This window comes from Lineus longissimus, chromosome 17 (genome assembly GCF_910592395.1).
Source record: "Lineus longissimus chromosome 17, tnLinLong1.2, whole genome shotgun sequence".
Lineage (NCBI taxonomy): Eukaryota > Metazoa > Nemertea > Pilidiophora > Heteronemertea > Lineidae > Lineus > Lineus longissimus.
In genome coordinates this window covers 13,932,378-13,949,031 of record NC_088324.1, presented here as the reverse complement: position 1 = coordinate 13,949,031, position 16,654 = coordinate 13,932,378, and the positions used below count along the sequence as shown (strand labels likewise).

The 16,654-nt window shown below is 43.9% G+C and overlaps 1 protein-coding gene across 1 annotated transcript; it reads right to left on the bottom strand.

Annotated features, from left to right (window-relative positions):
* Positions 1-2,378: 2,378 nt before the first annotated feature.
* On the bottom strand, positions 2,379-4,131 carry LOC135501842 (uncharacterized). Its single transcript, XM_064794220.1, has 3 exons — positions 4,051-4,131; positions 3,244-3,451; positions 2,379-2,857 (listed from the first exon to the last, which is right to left on the bottom strand). Exons 2-3 carry the CDS (start codon positions 3,386-3,388, stop codon positions 2,550-2,552), a joined length of 453 nt encoding a protein of 150 aa, XP_064650290.1. The 5' UTR covers positions 3,389-3,451; positions 4,051-4,131; the 3' UTR covers positions 2,379-2,549.
* Between the last annotated feature and the right edge of the window lie 12,523 nt (positions 4,132-16,654).

Sequence of the window (16,654 nt, the reverse complement as noted above, 5' to 3'; positions counted from 1 at the left end):
CGATTTTATAGTCTGGGCGGTTTAAGAATATGAACAGGAGATCACCTAAATCCCAGCACAGCACACGCCTTAGCAAGACTAAAGATTCATAAAGATATTCCTTTATTAATACCAGATGGAAATCTTTTTGAATCTCTTTTATAAATGCGGCAATTTCTGAAACGTGTTCTAGATTTTCTTCATGAAGGCCAAATTCCATTGACATAAAATTCTTCGTGATGGACCTGCTACCATATGCTGTGCCATTGAAAACGAAATCCATCCTGCTTTCGAAATGCTCGGCATCGTTTAAAAATTCCGACATCGCCTCTTGGTTGGTGCGACCGAGGTATGAAGCAACCCGAAAAAAGTTGAGCGATGAACGAAGTTGTGCCAATGGCTGCCGTATAATTGCAACCAACCTTGTCCCATTTGGCATCATAGATCGTACAGTATTCCGTTTGTAAGTGGTATGATGTGCAATGATATTGAGATCGAGGTTGGCCTCGTTGATTTCCTTATGCAAAAACACGTGCCGCTTTTCTATTGGTTGCGGCCAACCAATATGGCCGAAGTCATGTGGCGGCAATGCTACATTCAAATTATGTTTCCTGGCATAGCGGAGGAATACACTTGAAATCATGCTAGAAGCGCATCTGTGAACTTTCAGAAACATGATGTTTCGGATAGGTTTGCATTCGCTTTCTGAAACATTCTTGACAATCCTTTCAAATCTTTTCAGACCTATCCAATGTCTGTTATCCGAATTTGGTGCCTTGACTTCATTCAGCGACTCTCTGAAAACATGGGGATCCTGCCATGAAGTTCTCAACCGTTCCGTTGTTCTGAAGATAAAAAAGATTCTTTAAACTCCTCGTCGATGAGGGGGGGGGGGGGGCGATGGCGATACCGAACCTGCATGCTTGCTGCTACCTGCACTTCAAATAGCTTCTTATGGATGTTTAAGACTACATGTATATACACATATGAAATAAAACTTACCCATTTATATCGTCCATCAAGGCTGACCGAAGCTCATAACAAAATATGATGACAAACATTGCCAACAGAACATAGCGCCATCTTCCCAGGCGATGAAATATTCTACAAAACATGGCCGGTAGATTCAAGGTCACCCAGTTAGGTATCGTTTCAGGTCAAGGTCAGATGCTCTTCGGCTGATGGGTGAAGGTCGCCCGCTACGACCTCGATCGTCAGAGGTCTAGGTCAGATGTTATGGCGTGTCGCCATGAACTGAAATGACATGTACATTGTCAACTTTGTGGATATCGTGATCTTAGGCATGACAGGCCTTATGCACGTTTAAAGGGTCTAAAAGATTGGGAAAGAGGTTTAGGTGGGGACGGAATTTGCTACAGCCGTAAATTTCTATTTCATTTCTTCAATAAGTTTCAAGTCTAACAGACTTTAGCATGATATGAACAAAAAACGCCATGCGGTCTATCTTTGGAGTGATGTACCGCTCTGCGGGTCAACGGCGATGAAAGGGTTAACAACATACCTGTTTTACCAGATTCCCTGCAACAATTCAGGTGGACTCTGTAACAGTTGTGGATTAGTCAAATTCTATGCCCGAATCAAATCTTTTGCCTGAACCACACGTGAAACGTAGACCAAGTTTGAAATGATTTAAACGTCTCGTCAGATACCGTCCCAAATTTTCGCGGTATGCCATAAAGGTTCTTTGAAAACAGTCGGATTAAGTTTCGGTAGGCCTCTAGCCACATATATCTAAAAAACAAGCTGTACACTTAAGCTAATCGACCATAATTCTCGAGCTTATACTGTGGATGTATGTACATGTACCTTGACGCTATTAGGCCTTGAGGGGCGCCTGTACAAAATGTCTCTTTTACGTACATAAGAGGCTTAATCCCTTCGGCAAAGCCTGGATCGCACACAGGTGGTTTGAAAGTTCGTTTTAGAACTTTAACAATCCAACAAAAGGAAAAAAATCTCCAAAATACTTGCCAGAAATGCACTTGAAAGTTTGAGCAACGAACAAAAAACGCAAAATAGGTAAATGTCATATATTAAATAACGTTTATTGAAAAAGTAATAATAATTGCTATAATAAATTTGTATAATATGTAATAACCGTTCTCATCTATATTGAGGTTATTTTTTTTGTTTGGGTAATATGTGCATTTAGATGTACATCCAGTGCTCATACCTGAATTGGACAATCTTGTGATACTTTTGCTTCCAGCTATTGATCAATGAATAAATCACAAAGGGGGTTCGTTAGAAATATAAATTGAAAATCCCTATACGCCTCGTATACAAATTTGCGTGAATGTCTCAATATACCAACAAAAACTTATATGAAAAACATTTTTTGAAATGACTTCATTATTTTCAAAAGTGCATGACAAAACTTAACATGAAAAGACTTTGCAAAGGTTTCAAAAGCAGAAGCGAATCAAGTTTAATTAATACAGTTAATATGGTAAACACAGTGAGATTTTCTCTTTTGGAAGGTGTGGGTACAACAAGTGCGCGTTTATAAGATCACTGACGAGATATCCCATCATGCCAAACGAACAAACTTAATTAGACACTACAAATGAGTCAAGCTCGCCGTCCACTACTACTGTCCACATCTTAGTTTTGTATAGTCCAGCTGAGTTTATGGCCGTAATTGTTAAGTAAGATGGGTGGATCGCTAGATATCCTATTGGGATAAGCAGATCAATTTCCTCATCGGTAGATTCCTGCCACTGGACGACATCAGCACCGTACTGGGCTGTCCCCCAGGAGATTTCGTAGGACAGAGGACTGGAGCTGTTGAAGAGACCACGCCAACTGATGGTGATCACCTTGTTTACGATTGTCCAGGCAAGTTGGATGTTTGATCCTAAACGAATACAAGGGTTAAACATAAAAATGAGAAAAAACAGGGCGACTTAAAACTTGTCCGACTTTATTGATGTTTACTCACGCGGTTTGATGACAAAAAAGGAGCTGAGCTTTCCGATGGCATCTATCATTGTATCAAAGCTATACAGGCCAAATAACACCCGTGTCCTTTTGAAATGTGTAATAAAAAGAAAAAAAGATCAAGATATGTGCCCCAATCATTCGGAAACCTTCGGATGTCCTATTTTTGGTAGTTTAACCAATTTAAAGGCATATCTTAGAACGACTGGAGCTCCCTTTTAGTGCGGTCAACTGGCCATCTGGTGTGGTCGACTTGCAATTTAGTGTAGTCAACTCACCACTTTAATAGTGCGGTCAACTCACCATTTGATATTTTTGGCTCCTCACTGTCAAGCAGGAATTTCCGCTCCACGAAGTCGCTCTCCATCCCCGCGCCGTTTTCCGCCTGGACGAGGGCAGAATACCTCTCTCCATCACCGAGGTCAAGACCACAGATCTCGGCGTACATTCGGTCACCATTGGGGATGTGGGTCGATTTCCCGCGCCAGAGTTTGTTGCCACGTAAGTTCAGCTGATCAGAAAGAGTTTAGCACATTCAAAATGGGAAACAATGTCTCTAAAATAACAAATTTTATATTGCGTACGTTCCTGCAGATTTGTAAATGATAATAATGAACTGAATGACCAACCTCTGTAGGTTATAACGAGACAGGAATCTGTAAATTAACGCTGCAGCTGTGACAGCAATGGTTTCACTGAAGAGCCCAACGCCACACCTACACTGCCATTATCATTGTCCTTATGATGACATGTTAAAGTAATGGCCGGGTCTATTTGGCAAGCCGCTCGCCAAACAGCACTAAAAAGCCACCCTGTTCGGCCAGCCGGGCTTGCCCAACAGGTAAAAAATCTACCCTGTTTGACGAGCTGGAGACTTTACTTTGATATTAATGAGTTCGGCTCTCCATTCAGGACAAGAAAAAGTCGCTGTTTGGTAAGCCGGGCTTGCCAAGTAGTCACTTTCTAAAGTAATTCTGGTGCTATTTTCTCGGCGCGAGTCATGCTGTTGATGGCCAGTGGACCTGTAACTTGTATTCCAGTTCCCAAAACTGCCAACGTATCAACTGATGATGGGACTCGTTAAGACTTTGTTTCTGCTGAGTCAATTACCTCATATTCCGCAATCCTCAAACTGTCCTTAAATCCAGACCACGATAAGAAGATCTTATTCCTAACGCTGCTATACGGACCACGACTCGGGAACTGAGTCAGAGATGGTTCGATTATGGTCACCTCTGCATCATCAGTCGTCGGTGGCTTGTCCCCTACCGTCAGCCCATCACTAGACGCAGTAGATTCTTCCCCAGCCAAGTTGAAGCAACGGACAGTGACAAATATCTCTTCAAAGGGACGCCTGCTCTCCACCGGAAGATTGGTTTCGAATTTGAATATTCCGGGTGGAAGGTCTGTTAGTTGCAAGATATTTGTGACGTATTTGTGTTTTCCTGCAATAAAGTTAACGTGTTGTAGAATGGTATTTGACAGCAATCGGTGTATTACTAAATAATTGGATAGTATGTCAAAATTAAAGGAAGTGACTACTTGGCAAGCCCGACTTACCAAACAGCAACTTTTTCTTGTCCTGAATGGAGAGCCGAACTCATTAATATTAAAGTAAAGTCTCCAGCTCGCCAAACAGGGTAGATTTTTTACCTGTTTGGCAAGCCCGGCTGGCCGAACAGGGTGGCTTTTTAGTGCTGTTTGGCAAGCGGCTCTCCAAACAGGACAAAAAAAGATGCCCGTTTGGCGAGCGGCTTGCCAAATAGACCCGGCCAAAATTAAAACGAAAACTGTTCATCTGGCCTGAGAGGAATCAGGCCAGAGTCTGGCCCTAGGGAAGGTTGCGACGAAAACGGCTTCATCTCTTCATCTCATTGTGTGCAATGGCCTCAACAGACAATCAGAAAGTAATGTCCGTCTTCCCCAGGGGAGGGGTTTAGTGAGACTCGGAGTAACGGATGTTAGTGAGACTCCGATGTTTATGCAGTACCTACCTATACCATACTGACAATAGTCTATCCCAGATTCTGGATCTGATACATTCCAATGGGCTTTGACAGTCAGTGACGACTGGAAGTCGATATCTTCATCTGAAAATTATCTATACTGTTTGCAGTAGAAGTTTAAGAGGTTTGATGTAATGGGTAATCGTAGACATGATACCCAAAAGTGAAATATATGAAGATGACTACTTCCGCTTATAAACTGCTGATAAGAGCTCAAGGAGAAGAAAATTGGTGGCCGTCAAAAGGCTGTTTCCTGTTACATTATCTATTTATAAGCTACAATGCATTACCCATGTCTATTTCCAGTTCCAAATGATGAAAAACTCTGAAGTAATACAGTGAATGGAAATAACGTAGTGTGAAAAACTGAAACATACCCGAGTCCCCGTCGTATAGATAACTGAAGACAGGTGGGGTCAAATCCAAAGTTATTCTGTCGGACAAGTGAGCAGTCTTGAGTCCAGCGGCGTTGGTGGCTATGACAGTGACGTAGATGACGGAGGTATGGCCCAATTCGAGATGATCAGACTCCCCACATGTCTCTGTACCAACGGATGTGAAGCCTTGGAGCTGGACGTCTCCTCTCTGCGTCCCTGTAGAAAAGGATGACAACATTGTTTTTCTGTCTGATTATATTCAAAATTGAGATCGGAGGTAGATCGAAACGATACACACCAACGAAAACTCGCGGCATAGTACGACGGATCGGAGATCTGAGAGTGGCCTGTTATTCAGCATGCTTAATGTACCCTTGTATACTTCCACGTGTACCTACCTATAGCCCATGTATAATCAACAATCGGACTTTCATTATCTTCAAAATCCCAGGCAACATGGACAGAATTCCAATCATTCGTAAAGATCCCACGTACAGACAACGGATGGTTATCCGTCAGTTTTCTCTTTGATGTCCATCCGTCATCTTGCGTTTCCACAATACTTATAGCATCAAATAAGACAGCGTTAGTGACGCCGACAGAAGCGATTGTGAAGTCCCCTGAAGTGTTAGTAGCATAAAAATAAAAGCTGTATCGCTGCCAGAAGGATATCATTTCCTTTCCATTGACGTCTGGACGCGAGGCCCTCTGATTGAGCTGGAAGATGTATTCCTTTCTGTCCGGCAAGACCACTCGGCCATGCTGGACGAGATTTGGCGAAGGTGATGGGTAAATCTGACTCGCATGGATAATGACCCGGTACTTCTCGCCAATGATCAGGCCGTGTATTTTCTGTGTGACTGCACCAAAAAGAATCAAGAGCTTCTGACCGTCTTTTGCCAATTTCGTGTACCCAAGGATAGCTGCTACTGTGTAATCCTGCCCAACGGTCCATTTGGTGGGGACTTGTTGGTTGAAGTACAGAAGTCCAGTTCTGCCGCTGTCCTCCTCAAATGATGGGTTCTTGAGTAAGTTGTCCCCATATTGTAACTTGCTCATGACAACAGGAGGTGTGGCGTCGATTGTGACGCCGTCCGAGACCTCGGCCGCAGATTCATGTCCAGCCTCGTCCACTGCGACAACTTTGTTGTAATATGCAACTCCTGTGAAAAGTTAAACAGAAGTCTCAATGCCATTTCAAATAGGGGCAGTGGGGATACCAAATTCCAATTAAGTTTTAAGAAATTTGAAGAAAATGCATGGACGTTTGTTGACGTTACACTGCTTATAGTGTAAGCGCTCGATTTGTATATGCACTTTTAGATATAACATTCAAAAATATATGTGGTGTTGGTCAGGTTCCACATGGCAGCCGCGACGAAATAAACCCAGACGTTAGAAGGGACAACACCTACAACCATCTCAAGGGACTTCGGGTCCAACGTTCAACCTCGCCCTCGAGATTCTCATTAACTCATGATCTTTGCCCCTGCGATACCGCATGTCCTTAAACATCTTGGGTTCAGAAAACACCTTTAAGAAACTTCATGTTCAAGTTACATTTCAAGATGTCGGAGCAAGTACAAGGTATTTACCATGTGTGAGGTCAACTTTCGCACTTGCTCTTGTGTGCAGGCCAACATTCTTCCAAGGTACCAAACCACAATCATCCGCAGCGGCTGTTGGTCCGACACACCACATGTAGTGGTCGATGTAAGATTCTAAATCCACGAAGCCACGCCAGTGGGCGCTGATAGTATCCGTACTGTTTTGGTACTCCGCATCGTGGAGACCTGGTAAGGAAAGGACAAGAAAAAGTAATACGAAGCTTAGAATGATGAAAGTATCTTAGGACAACAACACGCCTGTCGTCTGGCGAGATCCCATTATGACAATCAAACCACATGTAAACACCTTGGAAACTGTGGATGCAAAGTTAGCTGAAGAAATATTGCCGGCCTTCTTGCTTGACTGCCATTTTGTGTCGTTGTTGAACAGTCTGCTCAAGAACAAAAGTGATTAAAAAACATTTAACGATGACACATTGCCACACCAGCTGAAAAATAAAATCATCTGCAAAATGAATATCAAGATTCACCTGGTAAAGTAAAATCAAACGAAAACCGTTTCAGTCTCTGTTAACACCTACCGTGTCCATCATATACAATTCCTGTCGTGGGCGGAGTCTGATCCAGGACCAAACCATCAGAATAGGACATGGTGCAGAGTCCCGCATTGTTGTAAGCAACAATACTGCTGTAGTACCGGCGGCCTGGCTTCAGGGATGTGGTCAGGTTGGTCTTCAAGGAGGTCATGGAGGGGTCGGGGTGCTTGAAGAAATACTCGACATCGCCACCTGTTGGGTATCGGTAATTGAAAAAAAATCTGTCCGTCAGTTTGTGCCTCTTTGCTACAGGTCCAGCTTCTTTGACGAAGGAATAGAGGGGTCCATTTGTGAATGTGGACGCATACTCGTCAGGACTAGTAAGCCTGCTATTTCCCAAAACGTCCGTGTTGCCATCGAGCGTTTCCTTGCCAAAACGCCAGTGATACCGGTGTAATGTGTTTGAGTGTTTCTGTTTTTGAGTGTTTCCCCTCATTGTTTGGGAACGCTCAAAAATAGATTGACGAGTTTTTCTGTGTATCCCCCCTATTGAAAAGTCATGGTTTCTCTAGCTGCCTATTGTTTGGAAACACTGACACATGGGAAACAACCACAGATGTTACACCGGTACTAAATACGGTTACAGTACTATGCCGATACGAATATGAAATTGGTACTATGAGGCACTGTCTTTCTTCAATATCAACAAACTAGATCTAAATGGGCCGTGGCAAGTCCCAAGGTGACAACTGACTCTAAAAATGAGACTTTACTGAACATCCAAAAGACTTGCCTCCAGGGTATGAGCCGATTGAGACGAAAAACGAGTTGAACGCAGCAGTAGAACTTTCGTGAAACCTGTGCTTCCAGGAAGTACACATGAAGCGGGAGTTGGTGGTGATGTCAACGTCTCTGTCGATCGTTCCTTGGATGGGTACGCCTTGGTCATCGACAGCGCAGTCCTTCACCTGAAGGGTTTGAATAGAATCGCAACCAATCATGGAGCAGAGATATTTTCTCGTTCAAAGATAGGCATTTACCGAGTTGAAGCGATGGCACTTTTCTTACAGGTATCCGATTTTTGGCACGAGGCAATTTTTACGAACGGCATATTTCGTGCGACTGTCTTTCGGACCGTACCTCACTACTTTGGCTCAACCCTCCGGGTTGTCTGGGAAGAGTACAAATATCAAGGCTCTGTACTTCGCGAATTTACGTGTTCTTCAGTCGAAGTGAAATAAAACCAAATATTGGACCCACCTCAGCTCCCTGTAACTTTCCAAGCACTGGTGCTTTATCATCCTGAATGATACCATCAGAAGAATACACCAAGAAACGACCATTTGGGAACCATGCCCTGACGAAGATCTTGTACTCAACATCCAGATGGAGGTATTTTGCTAAAAGTATATATCGTAGAGGAATCGCATCGTAAAAGTAAAAAAAGAATGAATGTTGCGGTAAAATTCTTTGGTAATTTCATGATGAGAGATCTTGTGCGACTCCCAGACCAAGGTCAGATCATCAACTAATTAACGATCCGCCTTATATAGGATTTAGTCGCCACATTGATCCCTGCCCAGACGAGACGTACCTGGTTCAAGGGTCAGAATAGCCTGTTTAGCCTTTCCAACATCATGCCAAACGATGTCATGACTCGGGTCAAATATTCCTGATGGCTCGCTTCTTCCTGCTAGGCCTGCACTAAAGTCATATCTACGAAATAAGAAAGAGCGAAAAAAAATCACTTTGAATTGCATTTGCAATGTAGGATTGGCCAAAACTGTGCCAGAATGCAGTTTTATGTGATATAGGAAAGGAGTTAAGGTTCTTGCCAGTCTATATGGCGATTGCCTTAATAGTTATAATCGATCATTGAGAAAATCGATTTCTTGGGTCACTCCCGTGAGCTTGAAATCGTCGTACCTGACAGGGTCGTAACCATTTTCGTCAAACACATTCCAGCTCGCCGCCATCAGGCATTTTGACGGGCTGTACTTGCGGCCAACACCGCCTTGTAAATCCAGAGTGTCGATCAGTTCAGTTACCATCACTGAAAGATAAGGATTCGGTTATTTAGATTCGCCAAGTTGCGTTGGCCCAAACTTCAGAAGTAGGCCCTACCTGTATTTCAACTGAGGGTTTTAGGTTGATTTCCAATGCCAGTCAGTGCCTGAATGGAGTTGTACGACTTTCATGTACTCAAATCACGGTTTCTAAAGTCCGTTTGTCATGAACTGCAGCCTTATTTGGTAGTATTTACAAATGTTTTCTTTGTCATTATCATCGTCAAAGAATGACAATGTAAGAAAAGAGAGACCCCCTACATTCAGATACTGGCAGTAGATGCTCATCCTTTTGAACAGTCAGCTTCAGTTGCACACTCCTCTTCAATCGGTTCTTGACCTTACCTTGCTTGGTATAAAAGTGGAGTTGTGAGAGATGTGATGCGGACAGCGCTCCCAGACACGCGCTCCATTTCAACCAGCAATAATTCCAAGGGGCAGACACCCACAAAATCGATTTGCAACGGGTATCTTTGTTACATTCCGCCTCACAGACCGAGAGGGTGGTACTTCTTATATTTTTGATATCCCTCCCACCGCAATCCCCGTTCCTGTATCTGTAGCCTGCAATCTCATTAGCAGTCGGATCTGGAAAGATGAAAACTGCAGGAGGATCACTTGACAAGGCAGAAACACATGAAGGGGAAAATGATACAATAAATCTGCTCCTGGCGGGTTCACCGTGTCTTTCTTGCTGACTAGTAGAGATGGAGACCAATTGGACTCTGGTCATCAAGTTAGGAGCTTTGCGCAGGGTAATCACTCAGTGCTTTGAAAGAAACAGTTATTGGTCAGCTAAGCGAACTGGTAAATTCAGATCCGTCTCTTCCCTCAGGTAAGTCATTATCTATCTGGACTTTCGAAGCTATAGCACCCACTCACGGTGCAATAATATATTGGGAGATGAAACCTACTGCATGCTGTCGTTGGGTTAGGACACCTCTCCCCTTCCTTCGCACATATGCAGTCTCCCATGCACGTCTCGGGCTCACATCGCCTAACAAGGTCCATCTCCCCACCATTGATGAGGACAAACTTCTTCTTGAAAGGGGGACTTTTCAATCCAACCTAGGTGAAAAGTGTACATAATTTAACCTTTTGAAGTTTTGGCCTTATGCTAGTTCAAAACAAAGAGTAGTAGGTTCATCAGTGCTAAATGACGAATCGACGGATCAACTCCACTTCACGATTCCTTGACCATATGATCGATCGATCTCAGGGGCCGGGGAAAACTGATGAGGTCTTCTTGATTAGGCATACATACCTTGTTTACAGCGACAATTGTTACGTATATCTGTTGGTCGTCCGAGAGAGCACTTGATGTTGTTATCGTTCCACGCTGCACATCCAGGTCAGAATGGTTGATTGTAACCATTTCATTACCCTGGAAAAAAATTCGAAAATTGGTCCTTCAAGTATGAGGATGAGTGTGAGTACTGATACTCTCCATAAATATTGCGAGGATGGACTACTAGTAATACGAGATGGATCTCTCTAACCATTGTTATATGTCTACTTCCGGTCTTCGTAACGTGAGGACGTAAGGGGAACATGACTTCTGCAATTGTTTTATTGGAGACCATTCCCATGGTGTATCAACCTACCGTAAGCTCCCACCCTTCAAAAGTTGTTCCAACAAACAGCTCATAGTGTTTGATACCAGAATGCAGGTCGGAGAAACCCAACCATCCCAGGGTCAGAGTGTTGGCATTCCATCTCATGGTTGTCTCCTGAACTTGTCTCGAGACCCCACTGTGGGTGTCCACGGTGAACATGCCTGGAACGGAGAGAATGGCAGTGAATATTGGACACAAATTCTTGTAGAGTAACGAATACAGAAATGAACGACATTCTGTGGATTTATATTCGAGTCTGAACTACGGAACTCCGGGATACTAAAGAGGGCAGGGATTCTATCCAAAGGAAAGAGGTTTGACTTTTGCTTTTAATGCCTTTATTACCTGTCGTCGGTGGCGAATGATCCACGAGAATCACCTGGCTGACAGCACTGGTACACGCTTTGGCAAGGTTACACGCCGTCACCGTGACGGAGTACTCATTGCCATCATGGAGATCCAAGTCAACGAAGGTGTGTTCCATCAAGACTCCTTCGATCTGGAAATACAAAATGATTAGTTATCAAATTGCAACAGCTGAGAAGTAAACATTCAAACAAGGGAACGTGTGTCGTATGGAGTTCATTTTCTTAAAATTGTCCTCACCAGTTTTGTTGGGGCCGGTACCTCTCCGTTTTCATGGGTCGAGATGAACACATATTGCTCTTCAATGTTCGATTCCGGATCATCGGACTCCCACCAGACCCTGAGGATAGTCTTGAAGACTTGTGTGTTGGGATAGACGACGCCCATGTCATCCCTCAGCTCAGGATTTTTCGTAAAGACTGGAGGGCTTTGGTCCACCTTGATACCATTTGAAGTGGCGATGGCTGAGAGACCTTGAAGTAAATTTGAAGCAAATTATAGGGTCCCCGCTCATACATTTTACCACGACTTCGAAAAAAATTCATGAATTTCGGTTTACAATGGGCCGTTCCCCGAAAATATCGTATAAGTTTTAAGGAAGTGACTATTTGGCAAGCCCGGCTTACCAAACAGCGACTTTTTCTTGTCCTGAATGGAGAGCCGAACTCGTTAATATTAAGTAAAGTCTCCAGCTCGCCAAACAGGGTAGATTTTTTACCTGTTTGGCAAGCCCGGCTGGCCGAACAGGGTGGATTTTTAGTGCGGTTTGGCAAGCGGCTCTCCAAACAGGACAAAAAAAAGATGCCTGTTCGGCGAGCGGCTTGCCAAATAGACCCGGCCAAGTTTTAAACCCATCCAGACCTTCATGTTGCTCATATCAAAATGAGTAAATCGATCGTTTTATAGCTATCAAATCTAACTCAGTGTCCCGTGGAAGTTACAGCATTCAATTTGTCAACATTGGTGTGAGTTTTACTTCTGATAGATCATGATTGTTGCACCAACCTGCATTATTAGTCGCCTTGACAGTGATATAGATCATGGTCTGTTCGGGGAGATCGCCATTCGGGAAAACAGTGCGGTACGCCTCCTCGAAGTGGTGGAGGGGTTCCTCAGGGAAGATTTCAGTGCCTCCTTTGGTCGTGCCGGCCCACCATGAATACTGCTTGATTCCAGACTGCGGGTCCACAAAGCCCCACCATTTTGCAGCAAGTCTTCCCCTGGAGAAAAAAACAAACTTACATGTGACTGGACAGATGCTCTGGTCGATCCTAATGTAAATACAATTTACTGAGAAGAAGATGAAGCTTAGTTGATCGAGTTTACGCTGACGTTTATCCCGAATGCCACGAGAACAACTTAGCCCTGGACTGCTGTTGACCATTTGCAGCTTAACGGCAAACGTTAGGACTTAACCAAGAGAGCATGAACTGTTTCACCTGACTGTTTTTGGTTATTCCAAGTAACGTACCGACCAGTAAGCAACAGTACCTTGAAAACTGAAAATCTGAATCCTCAGGGTCAGTCCCGTCAGACACGACCCCTGGAATGGGTGGCGAGTTGTCCATGATAATACCATCAGAGGAGGCATCCGAGCACATCCCGGCGCCGTTACAAGCTTTCACGGTTACATAATAGACATGCCCAGGAAGAAGTTCCAAATGTTCTGCTGTTGCATCTAGAAAACAAACGTCTCGTTTCAATACAATATTAACATAAGGTCGGTGTAATGTTTTTGAGTGTTTCTGTTTTTGAGTGTTTCCCCTCATTGTTTGGGAACGCTCAAAAATAGATTGACAAGATTTTCTGTGTATCCCCCCTATTGAAAAGTCATGGTCTCTCTAGCTGCCTATTGTTTGGAAACACTGACACATGGGAAACAACCACAGATGTTACACTGGGTCTATTTGGCAAGCCGCTCGCCGAACAGGCATCTTTTTTTGTCCTGTTTGGAAAGCCGCTTGCCAAACAGCACTAAAAAGCCACCCTGTTAGGCCAGCCGGGCTTCCCCAACAGGTAAAACATCTACCCTGTTTGGCGAGCTGGAGACTTTACTTTAATATCAATGATTTCGGCTTTCCATTCAGGACAAGAAAAAGTCGCTGTTTGGTAAGCCGGGCTTGCCAAGTAGTCACTTCCTTAACATAAACACGAAGATGTTGGGGAAATATTTGCACAATTACTCAATTTCTCATATCATCATGTCATTACCGGCGTCGTAACCCTATTGGATATTTCCCGAGGAAATCGAGTCCACTAAGCTTACATGTCATAATCCCGACCGGATGCTCCTCCACCTTGTCAGAACACCCCGGGCACGATCCTACCGACCACTTGTAGGCGAGGATGCCCGAGTGAGGGTCCTCGAAGCCTTTCCAGGACGCCGAGATGGTGTGGGGGTCTGTCTGGTAGTCACTGTCTTCGTCCAGGTTTCTTCCAAGGGCGAGGCCGTCATAGACGAGGCCAGGAACTGGGGGCGAGGCATCCACGATGGTAGGCCAGGAGTTGATTAAAGTGGAGAGGCCTGCTCCATTGTAAGCCTAAAGTTTTTAAAAAAAGGAATGAACTGCCAAGTAACTGGTGAGAAGGTGTTTTTTTTCTTTCCAAAATTGCAAAAATTGAGATGACGAGCATGATGGGAATTCGGTGAATTCTTACCTTTACTGATACATAATAAGCATGCCCCTCCTGGAGATGAAGAGGTTCACTCTCGGTACTAAAACTGTTAGGATATTCGCCAAATTCTTGTTTTGTTTTGGTATATGGCATAATGTCCGCGTATCCTTCTTCGGAACCGACCGCCCATTCATAATAATCGACGAAGCTTTCATCGTCTCTGAAAATGTCCTCCCATCTATAATACGAGATGATATTTGAAATGACATTATTAGGTAGTACAGAATAATTAACTAGGTCAACCAGTCCAACCAAAAAAAGAGCTACGAAAGGAGAGCCAGTGAATCAAGTTTTTTTTTCTATTTTTCGATAACTGAGGAGAATATTCTACAGTTCCATAAAGTTAATATTCTGGGACAAAATAAACGCGACGTGTGAATGATATTGACCATTCAGAATCACTGAATCCTGCTTCACCGGTGTAAGTTTTACATTTGAACCAATGAGACTATTGGTTCATGTTCCCTCAAGAAAGGTGGGAGGTCTCCAATGGCTTACACTGCTCTCATCTCTTCGGTAGAGGTGTGGTAGTTGCTTGCAAAGCGGATACCCTGCTTTGTCGTGATTGGCGGACTCCGATCAATTGTCACTGCATTTGTGGTAGACTGTGATGACAAGCCAGCAAAATTGGTTGCTAAACGAACAGAAAGAAGAGATGTTTCAACTGCAGCGAGTATTGTTATCCTGATACCGTTCTATCGTGAGTAAGACGAAAAGTTCAAGAAACCAATTCTAACTGACATCATCGCAGCAATCGGAGGTGGTAATTGAAAGCAAAAGATACCTAGAATATGACCGTGGTATGCGACCACACCGTATTTTGGTTCGCTGCTGGTTTGTCGTGGCCTTCAATGGCTCTCCTGACTGGTGCCAGGATATCTCTATCAGCCAAGCATTGGCGAACTTCGATGGCACCCAGATGCCCCCTGTTCCTTGAGAGTTGTCAGTTGGGTACACCTTATACTGAATTTTGTAAAACAACCCACCTCTAATTGTTATATAGTAGTTATGACCATCCTGCAGCTGAAGACCATGGATCCGTGCGTGATCTGTCACTCCAACATTCACCCAATCACGGATATCGCTTTCACCATAATGGGCCCCTGCAAAGACATGACAAATTGAACTCAATCTTTTGATTATGCTCGAGACGTTGTGGTCATGAATGGACCATAACATGGACCGGTGGAAAATGCTCTTAACAGCCTGAGTGCTGCCGTGAACACCATAGATTTACCCGGTACACTACACGTACATTTTCATCACGTGATTACTGCACAGTTGCCGTATTCGTCCCAATTTACCTTTGTCACCAGTAATTACAATGTACACCAACAGCATGACTCTGTAAAGCCTGGCCGAAGCTGTTCAAAAATTAGATTGTAATGGCGTGATGAGTAGGTAAAGGTCGCCGTGAATGGAAAAGGAGGATGTTCTCATATATAGACGACCGTGTTCTCATTTACCTATCGCGTACTCAAAGAACTGAATGCCAGCATTTTGAGCTGCACTACCGTGACACTCTTCGGGTTCGTCAAACGGGTCCCAGCTTACGAAAAGCTCATTCGAAGTACTCTGAAAGGAGAAACATCACTTTAGGCCCGTTCTACCAAAGACGTTTTATCAACAAAACCTTCGCTTTTGCATTTAAAATACTACATTATGCATCGGACTGCGAAACGATTGACTCGCATGTTAGGCATTACAACTCAGAACATTGAGAAGAAGGCGAAATTCCAGAGTAGAATATCACCTACCAAGTAATCGAGAGGCCTATCGAACCCAACCCAGGCACGCCCAGGGATGGGTGCCGTGTTATCCACAGTAATGCCGTCGCTACATTCATAGAACTCGGGTAGATGCTGCACACCGCCAATGGCGTCAACTGTCACATTCGCGGCGTACAGACAGATGAAGTACATACGACCATGCTGCAGGTATCCTTCCTCGAATTCTATATTGATGAATGGTTCGCCATCATCTGTACAAAAAGGCAAAGTGAAAGCTCGGAGAATCACCTTACTTAACTTGGGTGTTTGGACAGATTATTAGTTATCGGCACATTGAGCAGTTGAGATTGCAGTACGTTTCAGCAATTTGGAATTAAGACAGCAATGTCGGCAATGGAGATGAGATGGAGAAATGGTGTTGAGCTCCCGAATCCAAAACCTACGACGTAAGACTTCAATAAGAACTCGTTTGGTATTATCAAGATCATCTTCTCTCTGTAATGACCTACCTATTTCCCCACACCGTATGGAAGTTGGCAGCGAACATGGGTCTCTGAGTTTTAGCTTGTCTGGCTTCTTGTAAAAGGTAAAAGCGTCAAAGTCTTCATCATATATCACAGCATAGTGATAGGCTCGCTTAGGAAGGCTTGGGAATACTGCGGACAGAATATTGGTGTACGCGGTGAAATCTGCATCCCCATCTATCATATTGACTGTCTGTAGGTTTATAGGTTCTCCCCGGTGTCTTGATGTCTGGCCTGTAAATAAACCCA

What these genes read in the sequence shown, in the direction of transcription:
- LOC135501842 (XM_064794220.1), bottom strand. Translation starts at nt 3,388, where the DNA reads ATGTACGCCGAGATCTGTGGTCTTGACCTCGGTGATGGAGAGAGGTAT. An exon ending in GGAGCCAAAAATATCAAATG is followed by an intron (nt 2,858 to 3,243) that starts GTGAGTTGACCG and finishes GTATTCGTTTAG; the next exon opens with GATCAAACATCCAACTTGCC.